The sequence below is a fragment of the Carassius gibelio genome, chromosome B10 (genome assembly GCF_023724105.1).
Source record: "Carassius gibelio isolate Cgi1373 ecotype wild population from Czech Republic chromosome B10, carGib1.2-hapl.c, whole genome shotgun sequence".
In the NCBI taxonomy this organism is placed as follows: Eukaryota; Metazoa; Chordata; class Actinopteri; order Cypriniformes; family Cyprinidae; genus Carassius; species Carassius gibelio.
This window is the reverse complement of record NC_068405.1, coordinates 7738526-7758754: the sequence shown is the minus strand read 5'-3', so window position 1 is coordinate 7758754 and position 20229 is coordinate 7738526. Positions and strand designations below refer to the sequence as shown.

The window sequence follows — 20229 nt, the reverse complement described above, 5'->3', positions numbered from 1 at the left end:
CTCGTCTCTTCTAACCCAATAAAATAATGAAAATAACAACAAAAATATATTAATATATCAGTTACATATATCAAAAAATGAAAACACGATAATGGTCAAGTGTTTTACCTTTTATATAAAATCATGAAAAAATACTAACTAGTATATAACAATCTCAAAATCAGAAACCTTTACATTAATAAAAAACAATCTGGATTAACCACATTACAGCTTTGAGTAGCAAGTCAGTCGATTTACTCCGGGTCGAGTCTGGGTAACACAGGCAGTATAAGGTTACCGAAGGATGAATCCTGAGTGATGAAGAAGCCGGATGAGTGTGCATGTGCATGCTGAAACCAAACCAGAGACAAATATGATCTGATGGGCATCATCAAGAACAGACGAACACAGAAACTCTCAACATGAAGCTTACGGTACCTGTAGAGCTGCTTTCTGTTGTGCTGCGATGTGCTGCTGTTCGGCCTGATCCCTGAACTCCTTCACTGCTGGTCGAGAGAGGGGGATGCTGGGAAAGAAGAGAGAAAAACATCTTATACGGCAAAGGCTAGGGATTTTTATGAGTATGCAAATAAGCTGGTTATTGATAGGACAGATACTGATTTAACAGTATGGTTAATTAGAGAGAGAGAACACTGAGAAATACAAAAGGAATACATCTAATAGTGTCATGTTGTTAAAGCAGTACCTGGCTCCTGGGTTATTCATCGACTGACTCTGTATCAGACGTCTCTTCTCCTTATCCAGCTCAGCTAGAATAGCAACCCTGTTTTTGTTCTGAAATCCTACTGAGATCAAATAAACACACACATATAATAGTTAATAATAAGTAACGAGTGAAATTGAAAACTCGCAAATCTAATAAAAAAACAGCACGAGAGGGGCACAACGACTGATTAAAGTTTAATTCCTTAATGTCTGACGCTCAACCGCACTGTATAGTTAGCGATATCTAGGGATTTACTTTGTTTTTGGCATTTGATATGCTACAGTATTTACCTTGTCCAGGTGGATTCGCGGCCATTTTACATATGCTCTTAATCTCAATACGAAACAGTGGTTAGTATTTCTCAAATCTAGGTCAAACAAATAAATGTAATCTAAAACAGACGCATGTTTTCCTATCCGCTGATAAATGAAGCAGCTCTCTTGTGTTCTTCGGTAAGCGCTCGAGGCAGCTGTTTACTCGCTTACAGCGCCACCTGGAGAACTGGAGGAATGATCGTTTGGGCCACAGGGCGAGTTTGTTTAAAGTAGTGCTGTTTAAACGATTAATCGCATTCAAAATAAACGTTTGTGTTTATATAATATTTTATGTGTACTGTGTTTATTTATAAATACACACACATTTAGTATATATTTCGAAAATATTTACATGTTTATATAAATAAATAAATAAATATATATATATATATATATATATATATATATATATATATATATATATATATATATATATATATATATAATATACACAGTACTCACTCATATATTATGTAATCAAAAACTTTTATTTTGGATGCGTTTGACTGCGCTATATTAAAAGCTTTATTATTTTAAGAGTTAATGGGCTTATATTGTAAATACAAAAAAATATATAAGCGAACTACGATTATATCAGACAATTCACAGCAAATATTGTTAGCTACACAGGGGGAAATCTGAATATTACAACCGATTCCTCGCTGCTGCAAAAGGCAAATCAATTTTATTGTTATTATTATTTTATTGAAGTTTAATTTATTTGAACTTGTTATTTTCTAGAATAAACAGGTTTTTGCAGCCTTTATATTATTGGTTAGAGACACATAAATCTATGCAAAATCTATTTTAATTTAAATCTTTATTCAAAAGCTTACCTGACATACAAGGGAAAATCAGACAGTGATTTCAATAAAACAAGTTCTTATAATTAAGTTTCTTCATCACTTAAAAGAGTAGGACCAGACAAACTTTACAATGTAGTTCAGAGGGATTTTAATTTTGACTAATACATTTCAATCATGGTATTTCCAGACAGAAAAACAGAAAAAAAAAAAAAAAAAAAAAACTGAACGCAATGAACAATGAAGTCTCTAACGCTAAAGTCTGCCTAATACAACTCACCATATGAAAACATTTATACATTAGTGAAGAGTTTCGTTTGTGGAAAGAGAAAACAACATGGCAATTTTCAGAAAGGTACAAAGTAGCACTAACATTTACATTTATACAAGATGACATTGACTGGATATATACGTACAAAGACATGAACTCATTGTTCATTATCTTCTTTCTCAAACAATGTACAACCTGAAAATAATTTGCATCTGTCAGAAATCGAATGGAGGAAAGGGTCTGGAATACAAACAGCATTTATCACCATAAAAGATGATCTATCAACAACCAAAGCGGGGAGATATTAAAGTTTTGGATGGCACAGGTGAGGAACCCTGCATTCTCATGTCTTCTCCACAACAAGTAATAGCAAAAAATACTGCAGGCTATGCATTATTTGGATGATGTATTTATGAAAAGATGAAAAAGAATAATGCATTCATGTGAACCAGGAGTCATCCAGCAGATCGTTTGCAGTCATGCAGCGAAATAATCTTTACTATTAGTTATGAGGATATTTACATTAAACCCCCCTGAGGATAGAGACGGTTATTAAGGCATAACAAGGTGCATAAGGGTGTTAACCTTTAACCAGCTGTTTAATAGTGAAGTATAAATGTGCTGTGAAATGTAGGGCAGACCAGAAACCTGTCAAAGAATGACATGTCTTCATGACAGTGTGATGGTCTGTTTGTTGATGAATAAAAGCTGCATTCAACAAGCATATTTGTGAGTCTGGGAAAGATAAGATTGAGTTCCTTCATCGTCTGAGAATATAAAACAGAATAAAATCAGACTAAAACTATTCTTGGCAGATTACATGCAGCATCTCCTGTTGATGTTTAATCAGCGTTTAAGAAAGCAGACTTCCAGCGAGCACGCTGAAGAATCGTCTGAGCTGTCGTGTGAAAAGGCACTATGAGCAAAATGAAGTCAAAAAGCAGCCGGTCCTCCAGTGCTCTCATGTTTGAAGCACCTGTGCCAACCAAACCTGAAGACCACCTCTAGTTCAGGATTTCTTACGATTCTAGCACTTTTGAGTAATTTGATCTACCAACTGTTTTAATGTCCCAAACAACACTTTACTTGCCTTTAAGAAATAGATTAATAGAAACCACAGTTTGCCAGTAAATCATAAACAGCATGTTCCTCATATTTCACCCCAAAATCAAAAGATAAAAAGTAATACATAATCCCAATTTTAAATATAAATATATATATATATATATATATATATATATATATATATATAAAACAAATGTTTGGTTCTAATAACTGTAAAATAATTTTTCTAAAAGAAAACCAACCTGTGATTGAATTTAAATTAAATGATCAGATTGAGACTAGTTGTTTCAATTATGCATAATAATTATCTTACATATACAAAGTCTATGTAAATCTAATTTTTGACTATCATTACTGTCAATGTTTACGCTATATATATATATATATATATATATATATATATATATATATATATATACATAGAGAGAGAGAGAGAGAGAGTTTATAAAATAATGCATTACACATAATGCTTTCATTATTCAAGGTTATTTTTGTGTAGTTTTTAAAAAACAAAAATCTCATTTTTGATTACTGTAAAAAGTTATCAAATTATGAATACGGTAATAAGGATGAGTTATTTTTATATACATATCTTTATATAATTCTATATAAACTAATTTTGAGTCTTATTACTGTAAAATAATTTTACACCACTAAAAAAAAAAAAAACTAATACAATTAAGTTAAAAATAACATTTACAGTAATGAAAAAGACATTCCTGCATTATGCTTAATGATTGCAGTTAAGGATCATGGAAAAAAGGGGATTATGAAAAATGCTTTTTTCATTTACTCACCCTTATATATATATATATTTAAAAAAAAAACTGCCATTTCTCAATTTCTTCTTTTATATTCCAAAGAAAGACAGGTTTGGACCAACAGGAAGGTGGGAAATCTACAAAATTTACATATTTGGGCAAACTATCCATTTAAGGAGTTCTAAAAGATGCTTCATTTTTTTTAAGCAATATAAATGAATGATTTTGGGATGCAATATGAACTAGACATGTTCTTCGCAGGTTTCATAAAGAGTTTTAGGGACTACACGTGTGTAGACTCATCAGACTCAGAGTATGGAAAGGTTTGTTTTAATTGGGCCCTGACAAAGCTGATCAACCAATGACTGCAAAGAAAACCCAAACCAAACAGCTCATTACAAAGCTTATTGAGCGGCTTGTTTTTTCAACATTAAAGATTCTAATCAAATCTTAGATTTCTGGAGCACAGGAAACCAGTTCAATCTGGTGCGGCCCTCGTCCCATGCAGCGACTCTCAGACCGGCCCGTGCTTGAACATGAAGACTGAACCCGATTCTGCTGCGAGGAATTAAATATAATGAAGCTACAGTACAGGCTACTTACTGTATACAAGTCATGATCAGACGGCTAAATATAACATGTGCAGGGAAGTTCCTTCCTCATCCAGACCTCCCGAGGTTATTAGTAAGGGCTTTCAGACGACAATGAATGACGATATGAAAATCCAGTTTTAAAAGACAAACACAGATCATGATTATGCAGATTTAAAAGTGGAAAACATTGCCAAACAAAACAAAAACTACTTTAAAATAGCATCGATCGTTCTAAAATAAACCCTTCTGTTAAAGCAAATAGTGTAAGTCCATTGCAGGGGCTACAATGAAGTACTGTAGTCCTCCTCCTGAACATAGTGCGTCCTCCTCAGGCCAATGGGAAGTTCTGCTTTGTGTCTTTTTATTAGAAGGCCCATGAATCCATATGAGGGCCGGTAAAAGTGCCCCCAGTGGAGCCCGAGTCTAGATTCAGCAGCACCCTCGGCCCCAAATGAGCGGGAGAGCTCCGAGTCACAGCTCTAGCAGTTGATGGGACAGTCCGTCTTGACTTTGCCAGCAAAACTGATGATCCTACTGAGGCAGCGACCAAACTCCTCCAGAATGAGGCGCTCTGCCACGGCCTGAGGCTGGTCGGTGAGTTCGGCCTGCTCGGCCTGCTCCAGCAGACAGTCACAAGTCGCCTCAGCCACTTCCTTCGTTACGAATGTGTACGGCAATCTGGAAACAGATTTACACTCTTTACACTCTTAAACACTTACCGTATTTTCCGGACTATAAGTCACAATTTTTTTCATAGTTTCGCTGGTCCTGCGACTTATATTCACGTTCGACTTATTTATCAAAATTAATTTGACATGAACCAAGAGAAAACATTACCGTCTCCAGCCGCCAGAGGGCGCTCTATGCTGCTCATTGATCCTGTAGTCTACACTGAAGACATAGAGCGCCCTCTCACGGCTGGAGACGGTAATGTTTTCTCTTGGTTCTTGGTTATAAATAAATGCGACTTATAGTCCAGTGCGACTTGTATGTTTTTTTTCCTTGTCGTGACGTATCTTTGGACTGATGAGACTTATACTTAGGTGCGACTTATAGTCCGAAAAATACGGTACAAGAGAGTACATTACAAGTGTACTCAGTAATGCTCACAAACACCATGGTTTGGGTAAAATAGAGCAAAGAAAATCCTCTAAAGAAAAAGGATTCCCTGAATTATCGTCATTGATATCTTTTACCGCAAAAAATACCGGAAATATCGTGAACTATCATATACATTTTCTTATTATTATCAGTGTTACTAGGAAGCTGGTGAGGTGTTCTGGTGATTCATGGATAACTGGTTGATATAGAGACAGCTCAACAGAGTGAAAGACACAAAACCTGTCATAATGCAGAGCTGATAAAAAAGGGACGTACTTTCCGCCTCCGCTGGTGACGGCCGGTGTGGTTCTGGTGAGCAGGTCTGAGATCTGGGAGGACAGTTTGGTTTTGGCTGCGGTTTGCTGTTGGACTCGCACCTCTGCAGCGTCTGCCAGGTGCATCAGCGTCTTCCTCTCCGGACTCTCCTCGAAGTTCTTGCAGCCCATGCATTTGCAAATGGACGAACACATGATCTTTGCCTAATGCGAACAAACAAAAGAATGGTATCTGGGCCTAAACACAAATGAAAACCAAAAATATCTTCTGTATGACACTTCCACATTCTTTGCAGTGTGCGAACACTCACCTCATAACACTCGCAGTAGTTTTTCAGACAGCCCGATTTCTTACAGTTGCAGCCTTTGCTGTGTCTCCTGTCTGACTCCCCTTGTTTGCCTTTGCCGATCTTGGGCTTAAAAGCCACAGGGTTTCGGTCTAAACATGACTGGGAGAAAATACATTACTTCATTTGAGGCATATAGACGGTTTCAACGGCAACAACATAAACAAACGTTTAATGCGCTTGAGCGCTTTTGTGGACCTAACTTAACTTCCGGTAGACTCCAAATAGAATCAATAACAACAGCCAAGTCCCTCTAGAGTAGATATTTTTGATAACAAACAAAATATGTTTGCTGCGTGGATCAGGCGGACTGAATGAATATGCAAATTCATTATTTGCCAGCAGGAGATGTTTTAAAGCATAGACATAAAGCGCGAGAAATAGAGGTTTCCCCAGTAACAGCTGTAAACAAAGCAGAGATGGTACGCTCACACGCTGCTTTATCACGCATATAACATGCAAGTCCTCCTCCAGAAATACAGCGATATAAAAACACCTGTGCCTCGCTTTGATATTTAAACATATAAATGTAAGGAATTATTATTAATAAAAGTGCAGTACTTAACATTACTCATGTTTATTCAAAGAAGCCTTTTTGAAAATCGATCAGTTTTAAAATTGTGGCGAGTCTCCAAAAAATAAAATAAATGTATGGGAAACACATCCCACGGTACAACCACCTGAGACCAACTTCAGTCTACTCATCACCTTAACTTTAACTGCGTTTGTAGACGGCAAGGCACTGCAGCCAACAGACCGGAAGTTAACTTAGGGCCAGGTGCGTGCGCCCGATGAAACCGTCTATAGATTACAGCATTACAGAAGAACGGTCCTATACAGAGACATGAACAAGAGGGCATTGCTATGCAGTTGTTAACTGGGAAATAGCCCACCTCTTAGTGTCTGATATTCTAAACTGTGCATCCAAAATAAAAAAATAATAATGGCATATCTGAAGTACTATGTCTGTAGTGAGATGGAAAATAAGCACAAAGATATAAGAGACTACAGGTCTACAGAAAGGCAGTAATTCGTTACCTTGATGGCCTTCAGTCTTTCACTCTCATGATCAAGATTGTTGAAGCAATTAACACAGTTGCAGTTATTACAAAACTCCCCGTTGGCAAAGCAATCGCAATACCTGTGAGACGAGAGATTCAGCTCTTAGAGAGTAAACTGTTAAAGTTTGGGGGGGGGGGGGGGTAAATTATTATTATTTTTTTACATAAAGTCTCTTTTGCTTCCCAAGGCTGCATTTATTTGATCAGAAATACAGAAACGTATAGTAAAAAATGTGTACAATTTAAAATGTTTTTATATTTTAATATATTTTTTATTCAGTGATTAAAAGCTGGATTTTCAGCATCATTACTCCAGTCTTCAGTGCCACATAATCTTTCTGAAATCATTTTAATATGCTGATGCTCAAAAACATTTATTATTGCTGAAAATGGTTGTGCTGGTTCATATTTTTGCTGCTTTACATTTATCAGAGAACCTTGAAAATACATTTTTTTTAAATGTATTAATAACCTTACCAACCCCTAACGTTTGAATAGTGGTACATGTGATGCTTTAGGCAAAGCTTAAAAACAACTGGCACTGCCAATGTGTAAACTGCTTGATGGTGTGTTTGTGCACAATACAATTTCAAGCTATTCTTGCACCTCTGATAATCTGCTTCCTGTCTGCCAGAATAAACTGTGAACTTGTTGGTAAATTTGACAGTATGAGAATTGAACTGCAGATTGTTAAAAAGGAAGAAAGGTGTTGCAATATTAATGTAGCAACTGAAACGATGACACCCTTCAGATGGGCCAATTTCAATTTTCAGAGAAAGGAAAACAAATGACAGGTGACACTTACAATTTCAGACACTGTGACCGTGTGCAGTTGCAGGGTTTTCTCGGCCTCGAAGCTGCTTCAGACGTTGATAAACTATAATGAAAGAGGCAGAATGTGACCTGATGGTTCATTTTAGAGCCAGACCGATTTATTGTTTTGCCGATTTTATCGGCCGATGTGAGACTGCTGCATATATATCAGCTTCAGCGAATATCCTGCAAATATGCCACCGTTAATATATATTTACAGAACATATAACCAGAGAAAAGGCTTTTAAATGGTGTAATAACTAAGTTTGTCCACCATTGTTTGTTACTGGTGACCCAGATCACAATGCAGAAAATTCAGACTGAATCATGGAATCCAGTAATAAAAAAACGAAATTTACTGTATAACACAGAATTGTACAGAATTTCTTATTTTTTATGAAAAAAATAAATAAATAAATAGGTCAGTACAATCAAAGCATGATACAGACCAGTGTCTATGAATAATTAACAGCAAGAAGACGGAATATGAATCCTCATATTCTTTAAAGTTATATACTGTATATACAAAATATATACTGTATATACTAATATATATATATATATATATATATATATATATATATATATATATATATATATATATATATATAAACACATACACACACACACTAGTTCTAATTGTGTTTAATGTTATTTACAGGTGCATCTCAAATTAGAATGTCAAGGAAAAGTTTATTTAAAATTTAACAAAATTTAATGCACACAGACTGAAGTAGTTTAAGCATTGTATATACATTTAACAAAAACCCACCAATTCACTCAAGAATCAGAATACATGTGAAGTGTGACAAAAAAATTAGTGAATTGTCGGCCTTCTGGAATGTGTGATAATTTACTGTACATGTACTCAATACTTGGTAGGGGCTCCTTTTGCTTTAATTACATCCTCAATTCAGCGTGTCATGGAGGTGATCAGTTTGTGGCTCTGCTGAGGTGGTCTGGAAGCACAGGTTTCTTTGACAGTGGCCTTCAGCTCATCTGCTGGTCTCTTGTTTCTCATCTTCCTCTTGACAATACCCCATAGATTCTCTCTGGGGTTCAGGTCCGGTTAGTTTGCTGGACAGTCAAGCACACCAACACCATGGCCATTTAACCAACTTTTGGTGCTTTTGGCAGTGTGGGCAGGTGCCAAATCCTGCTGAAATCAGCATCTTCAAAAAGCTGGTCAGCAGAAGGAAGCATGAAGTGATCCAAGATTTCTTGGTAAACGGGTGCAGTGACTTTGGTTTTCAAAAACACAATGGACAAACACCAGCAGATGACATTGCACCCCAAATCATCACAGACTGTGGAAACTTAACACTGCACTTCAGGCAACTTAGCTATGAGCTTCTCCTCCCTTCCTCCCGACTCTAGGACCTTGGTTTCCACATGAAATACCAAACTTGTTCTCATCTGAAAACAGGACTTTGGATGACTAGGCAACAGTCCAGCTTTTCTTCTCCTTAGCCCAGATAAGACGCCTCTGACATTGTCTGTGGTTCAGCAAATTCTTGACACATCTGTGTGCGGTGGCTCTTGATGCTTTGACCCTAGCCTCAGTCCATTCCTTGTGAAGTTCACTCAAATTCTTAAATCGATTTCGCTTGACAATCCTCATAAGGCTGTGGTTCTCTCGGTTGGTTGTGCATCTTTTTCTTCCACACTTCTTCCTTCCACTCAACTTTCTGTTAACATGCTTGGATACAGCACTCTGTGAACAGCCAGCTTCTTTGGCAATGAATGTTTGTGGAGGGTGTCAATGATTGTCTTCTGGACAACTGTCAGGTCAGCAGTCTTCCCCATGATTGTGTAGCCTAGTGAACCAAGACCATTTTGGAGGCTCAGGAAACCTTTGTAGGTGTTTTGAGTTGATTAGCTGATTAGCTGATTAGCATGTCACCATATTCTAATAATAAGTGAATTATTGGGGTTTTGTTAAATGGGAGCCAAAATTACCACAATTGAAAGAACCAAAGACTTCTACTACTTCAGTCTGTGTGCATTGAATTCACTGCATTGAATTACTGAAATAAATGAACTTTTCCATGACATTCAAATTTATTGAGATTCACCTGTATAACAAGTGAAGTTTACTGTTAAGAGAACGGATGTCATTGATTTTGAATAGTAAATTTAGTTAAATTGACAAATACCCTGCCTCCCTTACACATTTTTGTCAAGTCAATATAAGTATTTTATCACCCTATTTGAGTGATCATTGCAAAAAAAAAAATGTGTTTATGTATATATATTCTATGTATATAATATCGGTATCAGCCCACAAAACCCATATCAGTCAGGCTCTGGTTAATTTGTGTGTAATATATATATATATATATATATATATATATACATACACACACACATATACACATATATACATACATACATACATACATACACACACACTCGACTCACCCGTTAAGTGAAAGCCTGGCTTGGGTCTGTATGGGGGTGGCTGTTGAGAAGGTGGAGCTGCTGGTCAAAGTCACAAACGCAGACTGAGAGATCTATGAGAACAGGCAAGGTGAGACAATCCCACGAAAACAACCAGCCAAACTCATATGCCCTGCTCCATCGCTGATATACAGACCTGCGTGACGTACGGGGCAGGTAACACAGCGTAGCTCATGTTTCCAGAGCCGTGGGCAGGGGTGAGCACAGTTCCCGGCGGCAGGTTGGTGAGGTTGGGCTGGATCTGTGGCAGATGTGTGGCTGGCATGATGAGACGCTGGGGCGTCTGACTGGTGGTCACCACCTGGGCTGCTGACGCCAAGGGTTTGGGTACTACCTGTGTACAAAAAGATGATCAAGCATGTGTGAAATTAGAGCTGCACAATTCTGGATAAACTGAGAATGACAATTTTCGTCTCAAATTGAGATTACGATTCTCCTACTGTCTATTTAAAAATGATTTATTGATTTGAATGAATTACATATTTTAATATGCAATATGCTTTTAAAATATAATACATTTAATAGACCAATTTTTTTATATCAAAATTATGCAAAGGTGGTTTGAATGTAAGGTTCAATGACTCACTCATAAATACTACACTCGTTTCATTACTGGATGAATTGGTGTTTTTGAACAAATCTTTTGAATGACTGATTCAATGACAAATACATGTCACTTGTCACCACCCAGGGGAAAAACGATGCTGTCGACACAAACATTTGCAGCACCAGTTACTTTCAAAAGATGACTTGCTCTATTTTGATCGCTATCACAGACACCAATATTTATATCCTAAGTAAAAACTTTCCTCTTAGTACTTGTGATAAAATGAATGGTCGTAAAACAGAAATAATACTGTGTAGCTGAAGACTGTTTGTGAAGCTGTTCTTACCTAAACATGCTAACGGTCTGCTCTCTGTGTCAGGGGCAGCACAAACACAGATTTTAATCGTCTGGCATGACTTTTTCCAAAGGCTTAATAGACACGGGCCAATCGCTTTCATTTAGAAATTATATTGCATGGCTGTTTGAATCGAGATCGTGATCTTTTAACGATTAATTGTGCAGTTTCTGCTATAGACTATCAACATCAAACCAAACAGCAAACAGACCAAAAGCTGCACTACCATCTGTAACGGTGTCCCTGTTTAACTGTGTGTAGTGAGCGAGGTGTTTGACTGTGTACCTGTTTGATGCTCTGTGCGGAGACGATGGGTACAGACATCCGTACTGCAGCGTTCATCATCACAGGCTTGGCTTTGTAACACAATACATACATTATTTAATTTTCTTAAATCACTCATAAGCCTATTTATTTTCAATCCTATCATTAATGTCAGTCTTAAAATGGATTAAAGGGTTGCATATTGACAGATCATTGCCTATAACAGAAATGATGTAACTAAATATTTAGAAAGACTGTCACCGGGGTACGGTTAGGAAATGAAAACCAGTTCTTCTTAATCTGTAAAGTGTAGTTGGATCACAGAATTAAAAGACTCCTGTGGTTCTTTTAACTAAATAAGAAACATTCAGTGTAATAATTTAACACCTGAAAAGATAAACCTTATGAGTTGATTCTCTTGAATAAAAAACTTGGTTTACACCTAACTGAGATGTAGTTATTGCTGTAGTTATTGATACTGTTCATGACTACAGTAGTACTACACATGATGCAGTCACATAAAAAAAAAAAAGGTTACCACATTCAACAGTTACAGTTATTAGTAATATTAACATACAGTTCAGGTCAATTAATGGATTGCATTAATGCACTTCTAAAGACTAAAAATTACGTAGATGTTATGGTTTAACAAATGTATCAAATAATGAAATTAATTTAAGTCTTTCCGAACAACAAAACACTTATTTGTCTAACATGGTGCTGCACAAAAAAAATGTATATACTATATAAATTAAAAAAAGATTAAAAAAATATTCTGGTTGTATGAAATTCCTTAAAATAATAAGTCAATGTTTTAATATCTTCTTATTTTATTATTATTATTATTGAGAAGTATATGATTTACTATAAAAGAGTAATACATTTCTGTGGTAAGTTTAAGCAAACAATTATTTGGCAAACTATTACACAGAGTTGTGTGGCAGCAGTGTGTGTAAACCAGCCAGACTATAATCTATAACAGAATATAATCCACCCACTCATTTTTTTTATAATCCCAATAAATCAAAAACAGTCTCTCAGAACAAGTGATTTCTGCAGACGATGACACTGGATTTTTACAAAAGTTGAATCTGAAAGTGGGATCAATATCAAAGCTTTGTGCATGAACATCAGCTCCAGTTAGAGTAAGTGCGTCACATTTTGTTTTCCAAACTGTCTTTCTAAAAGAGCTTCTTGGCACTCAGTAAGGCTAATGTTGCTAAAGCTACCACTGCCTCTGCTAGTTTTCACTGATGCTGACTTCACATGCTACCAGAACCTTCATAAATTGGAATGTGGTAGTTAAAAATTGCAAATTAAAGCAATGTGAAAATGACATTTTCGGTGCCCGTGATGTTTTGTTATTGTCCGTATGACAGAGCATGAGCTCTTGAAGCTCCGCCTTCTTCTGAAAGGGGGCAGGGAACACCAGCTCATTTGCATTTAAAGGGACAAACACAAAAATGACACATTCTGACTCATACTCTAAAAATCGTGATTTTTTACCAAGCTTTAAAAATTGTTTTGTGGAATATTTTGAGCTGAAATTTCACATACACACAATCTCAGAGCAGTTTCTTTAGATTAAGTTCATGTCCTCATGTCCATGACAGATGCTGAACACATGCAGACTCGCAGATTTCATAGATTTTTTTTTTTCTTCCTATGCACCTGATTGTTTATATGTAGGCTACATAAAGACAAAAAACTGACCAGCCCTATCTGGCAATTGGAATTGCATTTTTCTTTTTACCCAATTATCCATAGAAGTATTAGCAAATTTGCAAACAGAAATAGGATCATTAAGAGAAAGCAGAACCAGGACTGGAAGGGTTAAAATCGTGAGACACCCACCTGGTTGGATTGAAGGATTGGTGTTGGTGCTGCCGCTTGACTGTGCGGTGCTGCTGCCAGTGGTGGCCGTTACCAGACGCACATAATGGAAGCGGCTGCCCGGCACCTGGATCTGCTGCACATTGGGAGGTGTGGAGAAGGGGATGATGGTCTTAAACTGGGATGTTCCCACTCCTCCCACCGTCTGCACTGACTTTACAGTCTGTACACAGAAACCAGCATTAAAATACAGTGCTGCTGTTGTACACAAAACTGCACTGTAACACAGGCTGCTATTGCAGAATGGGGCAGTTAAAACCTAGATTTGACTGTATAGCAAACTGGTTTGGTTTGTGAGGGCTCTGGTTGGACGTACCTGTGCAGTGGACTGGCTGGTTCCTGCTTTAGCTGGAGAGGTGGCAGCAGACTGCTGAACTGTGAGGATCTGCTGGCCCAGAGCCACGTTGAGCGGCAGCGTCACAGACTTCTGAGGGGAGTTTGGAGACTGACTGGCCACTGAAACCACAGTCAGCTGCAGACAGGAGAAACGGGAGGAAGAGGGTGATGTCAGAAGCCAGAGTGTGGCCATCATTGAGAAAAAAAAAGGCATCACAAAAGACAGGCGAATGACATTGCAATCCAGTTTTTATATTTAAAAGATTTAATACCTTGCTGGGAGACTTGAGAGGTGAGATGGCGACTTTGCTGTTACCAGACACATTCTGTGGCACAGTGCTGACGGTCTCACCAATAGTGACGGTGCGTGGAGGTGTCACCGGAGTACTCTGGGTAACAACTCGCCCTGTGGACAAAAAAAGGGAACTCAAATTTAGATACCACAGGTGAGCTGTAAAAAGGAAAAGCACTCTTGCTCTAGTGTAGTTTATGAAGAGTACCAGTCACTACAGGAGCCACAGAAGCTGAGCTGGACAGTCCTTTATTGTTCAGGGCCTTTGTGATGATGAGCTTTGTAATCATCGGTCCAGCTGTAGATACTGGGGGCTTCTTTGTGATCTAGGAGGAGAAATACAATTATTTCAGCCGCCTACGATAGACAATGAACAGGAAATAAGATTGGACTTTAAGGTCATTAAATTAACCAAAGCCATTTTTCCTTAAAGAAAAAAAATAAAATACAAACATGGCTGTAAGGAGTTAATATATTGAATATAATAGATGATTTAAAAAACATATATTTATATAAAAATATAGATCTTTAAATAAAATTACTATAAGCATTATAAATAGCTTATTTTAAAAATACAGTAACAAGACATTTTTCCTTATAGAAAATCATTCACAAATATGTAATAACAACAACAAATAGTAATAGCTTATTTGAATTATACAATAAAAATAACTCATTTTGAAATATACATTTTTTAAATATTACTAAGAATAACTGCACATTTTAAAAATACAATAATAAAAACAGCCTGTATCCTTTAAAAAAAACTATAAAGATAATTCATATTAACAATAATAAGTTATAAACAGCAACAAAAAAAGTTATTTTTTTGCATTAAAGGAAAACAAATGAGACTTTAATTATAAATAAGCAAAAACCGCTTATTAAACAAAGAAAAATTAAAGTTTTTCAGTTTTTTATTTTTTTAAATGTCTATAATAATCAGAGATGCAAACAGGTAAGGGGGGTAAAAGGTGAGAATCGAGGGCATGCTCCACATGGAATTTTTTTTAAAGATATTTGTTTTACATGCTCATTTGCAGTTACTTTTTTTTCTTTTTACAAATATTTTTATTACCTTGAATGTCAAAAACTGACATTTTTCACTCTCACACACACACACACACACACACACACACAAAAAAAGTCCAGTTGTAACATTTGACAAAAATCTGGATTTAATATATTTGGTCAAGATCCCATGTTAAAAAAGATGAAGTGCTATGCAGGCTGAGGCTATATGAGACAATATCGGCTGATTAGATGGCAATGCTGACCTAAAATGCAAATGTTGCATTTCCACATCTCAGACCTCAAATAAATAAAATATTACCTTTTTTAAGACAGTAAAGAAAATACTATACAAAACTTCCTAGCAGTTGCCAAGTGGTTATCAGTCTCACTTTTCCAATACAAATAAGACTCGCCTACTTTTTCCTAACTAAATATAAGAAGTTTGCAACCGGCCCCAGTTCTTTATTTACCCTTGTAAGGACCACCCCCCCTCTCCATCCCCCAAAAATAAAAACACCTTCTCATTGGCTCTAAGCAAATCTCATAGGTGCTATATATTGATAAAAAAAAAGTGAGATGTCACCCTAAAGTTGAGGAGTTTGCATCTATAAATAATAATACATTTAAAAAATAAAAAATTTTCAATTACAAAAAAAAAAAATAATCATAATAATGTACGAATATGAAGCATTTTATATTCTTTCTATGCTTGTGTACAAAGTGTTAATGTGACTAACTACTTCTCAGCTACAGCAATTACAGATTTTAATATTAGGTAACATCTGGACATTTCTTAAAAAAACTGTGGCCAAGGGTCTTAAAATAAAATGTTCATACGTATGCTTAATTCCTGCGATGTCTGCAGGAATGTTTAGTTTGTTAACACCCACCTGAAGTGTTTTGAGCTGCTGGGCCTGCAGTGTGCTGGAGCTGGCCATCAGCTGACTGGCTGAGCTCACCGCTATCACAGGCTTCCCTACGGTCGTCAACATCTTGATCTGCGTGGGCTGGCCCTTGGCGTCCCCTGTGCCCTGGGTAGTGGCGGGCTTGCTCCAAGTGTGGGGCAGAGCCAACATAATGGGCTGCCCTGTTTTACTGAGGCCGGCCACCAAGAGTTTTTGGCCCTCTGGCTTGAGCACAGCAGTGCCTGGAGACTTGCCATCTGCAGCGGAGCCGGCAGACACCTTGTTGATAATGAGCTGGTGGTTGGCCGGGACAGTAACGCTGGAGATTTTGGGGAGGTTCTGAGTCACCGCAGGACTGGTGGTTTTGACAGAGGTGGTGGTGCCAGATATAAGGCCAGACGGGGTGAAGAGGAGCTGAGGTCCTGAGCTGGTGCTGCACTGAGCGCCGCTGGAGGTGGAGGTCATCTGCATAGACGTGGTGGCTGGACACAAGCTGACGATTTCAGGCACCTCTGTCTCCATAGGGACCTGCGGCGGCTCAGGTTCAGATTTGGGAGGAGCGGCGAGGTGATCGGTGGAGAGCTCCTCTTCCATCGCGATGGCTTCTGTATCCATAATCTCATCAGGGAGGAGGCTGTTGAGCTCAGGTGAAACCACATCCATCGTGTACGGAGTTACTGAAGACACGCTGTGGGGGAAAATGCATTTCTTAAATGACTAAATACATAGAAACATCCACAAACAAGAGAGGAGGCTATATTTCTGAAAATATATAGCCCCAATTCAAATCTTACTTTCACCAAGGCTATTAGAAATCACTCTAATATGCTGATCTGTTGCTTAAGAAACATGTCTTTTTAATGTTGAAAATAGTGGTGCTGCTTAATATTTTTGGTTAAATAGAAAGTCCAAAAGAACAGCATTTATTTGAAATAGAAATATTCTGTAACACTGTCAAATCCTAAAATATCTTTTCAAGATATAATATAGTAAAACGATATAAAATGCATATGTTTCATATTATTTACTATTATATTTAAACATTACATATCTTTTCAATATTATTAAAATTTTTTTTATAAATAATAAACCATAGAAAATTTTATATGAAACTAATATTTAATATGATTTAACAACACGTAATATTTAATTATACTTATTTTTAATGCGCACACATAAAATATTCCCTTTTTACAAATAACAAATGATATAAAATATAGAACATTATTATATTTAATATAATTTAACATTAAACAAACAATATTATATAACTATATATCATGGTTTTAATATCGTTAGAAATTTTCAGATTCCAGTTCCATTAAAACCATTAAACAACTATTTAAAAAAAAAGTGGCAAGGAAAAATGCACAATACAGTTTATTACTTACTGTCAACTTATATATATATATATATATATATATATATATATATATATATATATATATATATATATACACACACACACACACGTATAGCTATAGGAAGAGACTATAGATTTTGATTCTTTTTAGTATATATACTAAACGTAAATTATTCCATAACTTTAGACTTTTTCTAGGTAAAGAAAACAAGTTAAATATACTCTGAAATTACAGGGCTTGTGGGAACCATGTTTTCCTTTTCCACATGTCTGTCTACACAGGATTCATAAACACTGATGTACTGTACTGAGAACAACTCTTAGCAATTGTGTTGTTCATGTAAGTCAGCAGTTTGGATTGAATCTACTAGCCCAACCCATTATATCAAACAAAGCTGCATGATCGCAAAGACTATAAAATAAAGAGGACTTTGATAATGCTTATGTCACATATTCCGCTACAATCAACTGGCGGGCAATTTAAATTTCCATATTTACTAAACACTTAATAAACTGCGACAAGACCGCTCCCATTCATCACAAACACTCTTGCGTTCAGCTGTTTATACTCGGCTGCTATGCGGCTAACTAGCACAGGAGCTAACCAGCAGTTAACACACAACTATATATTAGACACAGCTGTCACAGCTAACATCATGAACTAGCATCAAAACTGACAGCAGTGACGTGCGCTTAACAAATCGTGCTCAACCATCCACATTTAAAAAAATAAATTAAATAAAATACACTTTTATACATGAGTTAAGTCGCTCAAACGTAACATTTAACACTTTTACAGCCGTTTAAACGCCGTGAAACAACAGCAGGCCTCTCTGGATATGCCTGACAATAACAATCAGTGTTTAATCCTTTACCTCAACAGTTAACGTTACTTCACTGAAACCGAACGAGAGCGTCTGTCAGTTTCACATCAGACGGAGTTTGTTGATATTCGACGCGCCTGCTAGCCTTTCTATCCTGTTGCCATGGAAATATCTGTATTTACAAGGCATTCATACGCGTGCTCGTATGCAGCGATGTGTGTCTGCGGTTAGAGAGAGATCTCGCGCTGCGCGTCTGTTTCAGGCCGGGGCTGTATTTCGAAAGATCCGCCATTTTCATCTCGTCATCGGTTCAGTCTCCGGATCAGACACGAGAAGCAGCGGCAGAAAAACAGCAGGGTTTGTTGTTTTGTCAAACAAAGGAGGAGAAGAATAGACAAATGGCGTTCACAGTTATCATTTTAAGACTTAAAAACCTCACTCTTTCGTTATTCGTTTCAAACCTTGCATAACTTTTTCTTCGCCGAAACGAAACATGTTTATCAGTATGACAGCCTTAGTTCCCATTCACGGTCAGGTCAGATGAATGAGGATTTGATTTTGTCAGCTTGAAAACATATTTCTGGTCCACCAAAGACGAAAAAGAAGCCACACAGGTTTTAAACAACAGGAAAAAGAAAAAAAAAAACTCTTCAAATTCGTTCTCCTGTATCGTTTTAGTTCAAATGAATCGGTACAATTTCGACGATATATATATATATATATATATATATATATATATATATATATATATATATATATATATATATATAAAAGTGTTCCTGTTGCTCAAGTGGGAACGTTGCGTTAACACATGATAGGTAAAAATTGATGGCCTGAATGCACTTTAAGTCGCTTTGGATAAATTAAATGCATAAATTTAAATTAAATGTAATACATATATATAAAATTAAAGCGACTAACGTTACAGTTTAGACAACAGAATAGCATCAACAATACTTACTATTTGTATATTACAAAATTACAAACATAAAACAAACATCCTGTGGGCAAAAAGTGAAACTTTTTTTTGTTTGTTTAAAACCTGTTGAATTGTAAAAAAAAAAAACCTTAAGAGGACCACGTCGCTCAGTCATAAAATTATATATTTTCATATTTTTCATATATATTTTAATTTTAATATATACATTATAAATCTCACTTTTTAAATGTAACTAATAATGCAGTGAACCAAGGATTATCAAAGAATCAAACTCTAAGGTGAGTATGACAAGCGCGGGCTGTCATTGACTGTCAGGTAATGTTATAACCTCGGGTGCTAACAAGTTAGCCACTAATAACGAGCACTATTAAGCTTTGCCCGTGTTTGGTTTGTGATGCAGAAGTTCCCATTTCGTTCGTGATCATAGCTGGGCGTGTGACGCACTCTGAAGCGAGCTGACACAAACACACACACACACACACTGCTAGCTGCTCGGCTAACTAGCGCAGATCATGTTGCCCCTTCGCTGAACACACACCGAGCTCAAAGCTCTTCTTACGCTCGCTCGAGATGAGAGTCCTGACGCTCTTCTGAAGTCCTCGAGGCTTTCCTCTCGATCACAGACTCTGAAGTCCGACTCGGCGCTGCATCGCGTCGATCATCCGCTCTCAGACGGAGACGATTGTTTAAAATACCGCGCCGAGCGCCATTTCACCTCGAACATCCCATAATCAAGCCACGCCTTCGCAGGAAACAACAAATGACGTCACGCCCCAACTTCCGTGCAGTATCATACTTGGAATGATGACCAAGTGTGTTTGCACATACAAGGAATCTGTTTACGGAGACAACAACAACACACAGATTATTAAAATGAGATGTGAATAAAACACACATATATAAATATAAATAAACCACACAGACAC

General features: G+C 36.8%; 2 protein-coding genes across 5 annotated transcripts; both read right to left on the bottom strand.

The window, feature by feature from the left end:
* Positions 1-95: 95 nt before the first annotated feature.
* Positions 96-1185, bottom strand: inip (ints3 and nabp interacting protein). Of its 2 annotated transcripts, none has more exons than XM_052567614.1 (4): positions 997-1185; positions 686-782; positions 418-505; positions 96-329 (listed from the first exon to the last, which is right to left on the bottom strand). In XM_052567614.1, exons 1-4 carry the CDS (start codon positions 1019-1021, stop codon positions 234-236), a joined length of 306 nt encoding a protein of 101 aa, XP_052423574.1. In that variant the 5' UTR covers positions 1022-1185; the 3' UTR covers positions 96-233. The 2 variants fall into 2 exon arrangements, with proteins under 2 accessions (XP_052423574.1, XP_052423571.1); XM_052567611.1 differs by having other exon boundaries at positions 686-785; positions 997-1182.
* Positions 1186-4234: 3049 nt separating this feature from the next.
* On the bottom strand, positions 4235-20055 carry lin54 (lin-54 DREAM MuvB core complex component). 3 transcript variants are annotated; one of them, XM_052567377.1, is made up of 14 exons: positions 19842-20055; positions 16162-16864; positions 14466-14583; positions 14238-14371; positions 13946-14101; positions 13591-13792; positions 11758-11828; positions 10707-10904; positions 10532-10623; positions 8103-8174; positions 7275-7377; positions 6201-6338; positions 5891-6093; positions 4235-5191 (listed from the first exon to the last, which is right to left on the bottom strand). In XM_052567377.1, exons 2-14 carry the CDS (start codon positions 16837-16839, stop codon positions 4993-4995), a joined length of 2364 nt encoding a protein of 787 aa, XP_052423337.1. In that variant the 5' UTR covers positions 16840-16864; positions 19842-20055; the 3' UTR covers positions 4235-4992. The 3 variants fall into 3 exon arrangements, with proteins under 3 accessions (XP_052423337.1, XP_052423336.1, XP_052423338.1); XM_052567376.1 differs by having other exon boundaries at positions 19863-20055; XM_052567378.1 differs by lacking the exon at positions 19842-20055 and adding an exon at positions 18415-19027.
* Between the last annotated feature and the right edge of the window lie 174 nt (positions 20056-20229).